This window comes from Macadamia integrifolia, chromosome 2 (assembly GCF_013358625.1).
Source record: "Macadamia integrifolia cultivar HAES 741 chromosome 2, SCU_Mint_v3, whole genome shotgun sequence".
NCBI lineage: Eukaryota > Viridiplantae > Streptophyta > Magnoliopsida > Proteales > Proteaceae > Macadamia > Macadamia integrifolia.
Window position 1 is genome coordinate 30,196,545 of NC_056558.1, and position 7,337 is coordinate 30,203,881.

Consider the following 7,337-nt stretch of genomic DNA (forward strand, 5'->3'; position numbering starts at 1 on the left):
AGATACTTCAATTTAAATAGAATTTACAATCGTAAATATATATTTTTTCCCAAACAATCCAAAAGATTCAAAGTATTACATCATATATGGAGAAGTAATACGGGGCTTTATTTAACAAGAAAGAGTTAATATGGGAACCTTAAGGTTTACATTTTTTTTTTTGGTAGAGGGAAACTTAACCTTGAGGTTTATTTGTTGACAAATTTTGGACCCATCCTAACGTGTGCCAACAAACTTATGAAGAGGACTCATGCTGAGACAGCTGAGTAACTTTAGCCCTATTTTAAATCCAGCCAATAGAAATCAGGTAGAAAACATTTATCCAATAGCCAAAACTATCCGAAATTAAAATATCTTTAACATGAGGCCAATCTATTATAAATTACTCCCCATCCACTTTCACAATAAAACTTGTAACATATTCCATGTGACAGCAGGATTGTATTATGGCAACCACTAAAAAATGAAGCCCTCCCGCAAAAGGCGCCACTTTTTTTGTTTTCTTGTTTTTTTCAATGGAAGAGTATCATATGATACTTGATCTAGTTTCTAGAGCTGCAATAAGGTTATTATGAAATTATTATGAAATGACGAAGGTTGATGTGAGACCCAAATCCCAATTGCTTTTATCTCCTAGTGGAGCTTTGATTAGTCAACGTAATTTATTTATTTTTATTTTATGGGCAAAAGATCTCGATGACGTTGGGTGCAGTTTGATTCTAGACATAGGACCTTGTGAAATAATTTTTGTTGCAATGCTAGTTCAATCGTGGTTGCATTACCTACGATACACTACCGCTACACACTCCGCAATTCATGGCTTTTCTCTCTCTCTCTCTCTCTCTCAAGCAGAGTGGGGAGAGAGCGGGGAAGACACGGGGAATGCGCCAATGTGAGTGTTTTGCTAGTAGAATCATTGTGTGTGTGTGAGAGAGAGATGACGAATATGTTTTGTATTTCATCACAGTTTAATCCAAGGAGTACTGGTATAGGTGCCTAGACAGAATAAAATGACAGTCCTACTTATCGGTAAGCGGGGTCGTGGGAGCTGCAAGGGGACAGGAGGCCCCTGCATAGTGGGGGTGTAGGGGGCACAATCCCTGCTCAAATTTTTTATTTGAGAGAAATTTGTACTTTCCGAATTAGGGTTTTTCGTTATATAATTGTAGTGAGGTTTTCTCTCTATAATGCAAGCAATACTGAGAGGTGTGAGGACGAGTGAGTAAACCTATTCTCCGTTAACAGTGAAACAGAATCTCATCTCACTGAGGACGTAGCCAATCTTGTCGAACCTCGTAAACCTATGTGCATTTTTTATTCTAATTTTTTCATTACTTTTTGCATCACTTTTGGGAGAGAGAGAGAAGACATGATAACTGACATAGGTTATGGAGAGTGTAGAGGCAGGAGTCTGGATTCTCTACCGACTTAAGGTGCCTCCCCGCATTGTTAGGTACCAATGAAATGAAATCTCTTTTCTTTATAAATTTATCATTGGTATGTACCCAACGTGGGAGAATCCTGACACTAGAAGGATGGTGGATCAAATGACTAAAATGCATTCTATCCCATATGATGTTTATTATTGTGGTCTCTCTTTTATCATCACTCATGATTCTACTAGCAAAAGACTCACGTTGGCGACTTCCCCACTATCTCCCTCTTCTGCACCTTGTGCTCCCTAGAGAGAGAGAGAGAGAGAGAGAGAGAGAGAGAGAGAGAGCTGCAAAGAAGGGAAAATACACGATAGCTGAAATAGGTTACAGAGGGTGTTGAGGTATGAGTATAGATTGTCTATCCACTTAAGGTGCCTCCCCAGCCTCACCAATGAAATGAAACTTCCCTTATTTATAGCTTTGTCATTGGTACGTACCCAACGTGGGAGAATCCAGACTCTAGAAGTAGTGGGCAGTGGATCAAATGACTAAGATTCTTTCTGCCCCATATGATGTTTATTACTGTACTCACATAGCCACATGGTCACATTAGAGATTCTTGTCAAGGATATGAGAGAGCGTAGGAAAAAAAATCTCCACACCGGCAGCGTGGCTATCCTATGTTTATTATTGCGCTCACATTATAGATTCTTGTCAAGGATGTGAGAAAGCATATGTAAAAATCTCCACACCGGCAGCGTGTCTATCCTTTCCCCAAAATGGATTTAGGCTGTCAGGAAATTTCTACTGAACTTTCTTTTCTTTGTCTTCTTTGCCTTTTCTTTTCCTTTTCCTTTCTGCGCTTTCCCCAACTGGCTTCATACACATGTCTTTCGTTGAAACGAAAAGAGTAAAAATTCCATTCCGATGAGTTCTACCAAAGAAATGGAGAATTCCCAAGATAACACTCCGATGAAGAAACTTGAAGCGGCGCCGCCCGATATCGAGAACCAGTTATCGTCGTATACGACGGCCCACCGGCTATCCGGAAGAGAAGATTTATTGAAGAAGGGTCAGATTGTCCTAAGGACGATAGGCTTGCTCTTCTCCATCCTTTCGTTTGTAATCATGTCTACTAACAATCACAGAGTTCGTGGCAATCCTTATGATAATAATTTCGATCATTATGAACAATACAGGTAAAATTATCGGTTGAAACTCAAAAAGATTTCATTTTTAGTACAGATTGACTCAATTGGAATAGATTTGATGAAATGGGTACCTTTTGATTTTGTTGATCTTCACTGTTTCTAAATTTTTCTTTCAATTTGGTTTTGATCTGATTCAGGTATTTGTTAGCAATAGGAATTATTTCCACTGTTTACACAATAGCTCAGATTTTGCGTCAAATTCACGAATTCTCTACTGGGAAGTACTTGTTATCTCAGCTTGAATTGAACTTTCTGGACTTTTTTGGCGATCAGGTGAACTTTTAAGTTCTAATCTTCTTCTTTCTTCAGTAATTAATCTAAAAAAAAATGGGATTTTGTATTGGTCCCCTGTTTTCTTTCTTTTTAAATTAGGGAAAGGAAGAACTGAAAATGAATTAAAAAAAATAAAATTTGCAGATCATTGCCTACTTGTTAATCTCTGCGGCATCATCGGCCATTCCATTGACGGATCAGGCGAGAAGACATAAAGATAAAGTACTTGCAGATCCATCTGCGGCGTCAATAAGTATGGCTATCTTGGGTTTCATGGCAATGGCGTTGTCGGCTTTAATTTCTGGATTTAAGCTTTCCATTCATATAAGTATCTGAGCTTTAGTCTTTATCTTGATCCATTAAGTGTTCTTTCTTTTCATTGTTCTTTTTTTCACGTTAAGGGTACTTTTTATTGTATTTTTCACGTCTTAGTAAGTGGCAGTTGGAAGCTCTTTCTTGATTGTCTACTTTGTAATTTTACTATCTCATTTTTTGTATAGATCTTTTGAGAGTTAGAGAGACTTATGGAGTTGAATTCTTGGAAGATTGATCGACTTAGATCTACTTGGATAAGAAATTAAATTACAGAACAAGTATGCATTTACTTTCCTTGTAAATCTACTTATTTTGTAATTATTGTTTTAATCTGATAGATTTAGGAAGTTGTTCTTAATTTTTTCTTTTTTTTGGAGATTCATGGGTGGTTGGAAACAGCCTCTTCTCTGCACAGGGTAAGGCTGCATACACTTGTCTCTTCCAGCAGAACGAAAGCCTTGTGCATTGGGTTGTTCTTTTTATTCATGCGTAATTGGAATATGTTTTTAAATATAGGTATCAAGATTCAGGATCTATATTGATCTTGGGAGATACTAATACTAAGACCAATGCCCATACCAATACCAATACTATTATGTGTTGGCCATTTTAGGCGGTTTTGCCTCCATTTTAATGAAAAAAATATATTTTTTGGATAGATTTGCCCCTACCAAGAACCGTTCGATTAATACAAGATGAGATAGGTACTGATATCGGGCACAACCGATACTAATGCGAATCAATTTATATGCCCAATCCAATAACGATATTTATTAACTTTGTTTGGAGCGACTCTGTAAATGGTTTCTAAACACTCCCCTATTGTTGGTGATATATTTGTGTAGTGGTGGGGATTGTTATCTAGTTCCATGGTCACCGCCCCAACAAGAGGACCAACTAGGGGGCATAGTGATATTTTCACTACTCTTATGTTTGGGCATAGGAACATGCAATCAATTAACACTCTTTTTACCATTTGTGTATTAGCGATCTTCTCTCTCTTTTTATTTTTTATTTTAAAGATGGAAAAATAAAACAAAGATTATATTAGAAGAAAAGAGTCAAGGTTGTCATATACATCTTTGCTAAGATTCTCAAATCTAGCTCGAACTACTAAGGTTCTCTTTTGTTTGATTTCTATTTGTATTTATGTGACCTATTTCTATTTTTACAGGTATTTGGTATGATTTATAATCCCTCTTTCTATTTATCACAAATTAAAATAAATTACAAATCACAATTCGGTCAAGAGCGATTTGTAATTTGTGAAAACTCATTTATTTTGATTTGTGCGCTCGATTTTAATTATCACGTGACCAAAGAGTAAAAGAATAGGGGTAATTTAGTAATTTGGATATCTTTTAATAAAATCTTTCTTATCCATAATTTTTTTACTTTCTTCTTGACGCTGTGGAAGAACCACTTGACATTAAACTCTTTAAAGATCTCTTCAAGCTTTTGGTTCACATCCACGGCAAAAGATTCTTGAGCTTGAAGATCAAGCTTGAGGAATTGAGCAGAAGTGAAGTAGATGGAGCTCAGGGAGAGCTATAGGGAGTCGTTGAGCTCGTTGGTGTAGGAATTGTCATGTTCTAAGATGATCATGGAGCATTTTGGGTTGCAGTGACAAAAATAGCTTGGAGAATAGTTGCTTCAGAGCTTGATACACTTCAAGAGGAAGGAAGTCATAAATCCCTTTTTTTTTTTTATGAAGATAAAGATGGCTAGCAGAGAAGCTAATGGGCTCCAATCAATGATTAGCTGTTTTGTTGTTGTAACGCCTCGGCCTCATTAACTTTGCATAATATTGTCCTCTGGGCCTCAAGGCTTTAAAACACGTTGTGCCATATTAAGGAGGCTGGAGATTATTAACTAGCCCAATAATCTCTTTCTAAGAGATGTGGGACTAAAGTTTGCACACCCTCACCGATCTCCCAAACTCCCTGGTACTTACCGTATTCTTGGTAGGGACACCTCACCAATCTCCCAGGCAGGTCTGGTACTTTCCGTATTCTAGCGTGTTACAAATTACCTTCTTTCAGCACAACGTCCCCGCTGTAGCCCCACACATTGTCAGGGTCTGCTCTGATACATTTGTAATGCTCCGGCCCCATTAACCTTGCACAATATTATCATTTTTAGCCCGTGAGCCTCAAGGTTTTAAAATGCGTTGTGTAAGGTTAATGGGGCCGGAGCGTTACAGTTGTTCCTTATCAAAAACCATAAATAAGATTAAAAATTGGAAGCATAAAAGCAAGCAGAGATGCAAATTCAGATCTGAATCAATTAGAGGAAGAGAGGGGTAGAAAAATAGATATTGAGACTCAAGAAAGGGAAAGCGTAGAGAAATAACTAAAGAAATTTTTTTATCCATATTTATCTTCTCTAAAAGGTGTTGAAGTGAGTTATCAATCACTTACAGTGATTCCTTGAGCCCGGTTTTTCTTCTCGATCATTTTGGCTCTTTGAACGCATAACGATATAGAAATCAAACTTGCTGTGAAATCCATTCCCAATCTCGCAAAGAGGTCAATTGACCTCAGCTTGACAAGTATTTGATGAGATTAATGAGAAAGACCCTACCTTATGAACCTCCATGATAGTGGGTTATGTAGAAAATGGTGTGCAGATATGACCCATCATCTGTTTGATAAAATTCCGGACAGAGATGTTGATGCTTAGGTGCATGCTAAGCTGGGTTTGCACAAAAAAAAAATAATCTCTTGGGATATAAAATATATTTTGTTTATAATCATACCAAACCTATTTTTATTTATACAATATATTATACAAATTGTAACCAAATGATTATTATTTGTGTATCATAATTTATTAACATAAATGATTTGTCAAAAATAAGTAATAAATACAAATATAAGTTATACCAAAGAGAGCCTAAGTTATGAGCCACATATTTATGACTCCTATCATGTTTTACAATACAAAACTTAGAAAATAGCGTAATTACAAACATAATATCCAACAATAATGTGAATATCTCCCATAGACATTTAAAAAATACTCTGCACCACGCATTCTGTTAGTTCTTGACAATCAGTCTAAATGTCTACGATACGGTTCCTATTGATCTTTCTTTTTATAGGCACTTGAACAATCCCCTTGCTTTTGCTTCTTGAGTGCTCCTTGCATAATTAACCAAAGTTCATAGAAAAAATAATAAATAATTTATTAAAAATAATAGCTAACAACCAACATGCTGCCTTAGGTTTGACGATAGTACTCCCATCACAAATAGTAGTAAAATAATAATAATTATTTTTATCATATATTATTCATGTTAATTTTTAAATGACATAAAACTTGGGTCGGCTCATTTATACTTTATATTCTGATGGATATTTTGACATTATGTGTGTCCATCAAACCTGATTTGATTAATTATAATTAATGATTTAGTGCTTGTTATTGTAATCATTTTGTGTTCAATAGTTCATATTTATACTATTTACTTCTTCACAACCATCAACAGACTTAGCTAGATTGTTATAGCGTTGCCACATTTTCCTAATAATGATTGGCATGGGAATATATATGTGGGTAGTTATGTTTACTGAACTTTGATAAATCATTAAAAAAAAAAAAAGTGAGAAGGGTAGAGAGTCTTTATTTTTAAGCTTGGGTTGTGGCCATTGAAGAAGGTGTAATTGGTGTGGATCAGTGAGTCCTAGGCAGTCTTCTCACTTATATTATTGAATTTGTTCATTGAGTCCGTGAAGATATCTTGGCCAAAATTTTTTATCCAGTATTAGTCATGGTTTCGAGTGGAATCCATGGTTCATCAATGAACACAATGATCTAATAACAAATTTTTTCCAAAGTTTTTATGGGTGGTGGGCATGGTGGTTGATGAATTTGAGTTCCCTTTCTTCTTCATCTTGTTTCTATTTTTATCAAAAACAATGGGTTGTGGTTTCCACTTGAGGAAGGAGCACCTGGCTGGGCTAGGTGTGTCTGAGATCAAACCCACATTCCATGGTGGGCCTGGTGGCCGTGGGTTGTGCTTAAAAAAAAAAAAATAGCAGTTGGAATCAATTGATCCATAAGAGTTATATTGTGTTACTAACTAAAGTAGGAGACTTGTTGAGGAGTCAATTGATTCATTCCAAATGGTTAATGGGCTTAAGTCAAGGCTCATATAAAA

At 36.1% G+C, this 7,337-nt stretch overlaps 1 protein-coding gene across 1 annotated transcript; it reads left to right on the forward strand.

Annotated features, from left to right (window-relative positions):
• Positions 1-2,214: 2,214 nt before the first annotated feature.
• Positions 2,215-3,469, forward strand: LOC122072097 (CASP-like protein 4B1). Its single transcript, XM_042636640.1, has 3 exons — positions 2,215-2,575; positions 2,725-2,860; positions 3,005-3,469. Exons 1-3 carry the CDS (start codon positions 2,304-2,306, stop codon positions 3,194-3,196), a joined length of 600 nt encoding a protein of 199 aa, XP_042492574.1. The 5' UTR covers positions 2,215-2,303; the 3' UTR covers positions 3,197-3,469.
• Positions 3,470-7,337: the final 3,868 nt, after the last annotated feature.

Bases quoted from the DNA above. Each gene is read 5' to 3' on its own strand.
- LOC122072097 (XM_042636640.1), top strand. From the start codon at position 2,304: ATGAGTTCTACCAAAGAAATGGAGAATTCCCAAGATAACACTCCGATG. The intron at 2,576-2,724 runs GTAAAATTATCG...GATCTGATTCAG, and splicing joins GATCATTATGAACAATACAG to GTATTTGTTAGCAATAGGAA. The intron at 2,861-3,004 runs GTGAACTTTTAA...TAAAATTTGCAG, and splicing joins TGGACTTTTTTGGCGATCAG to ATCATTGCCTACTTGTTAAT.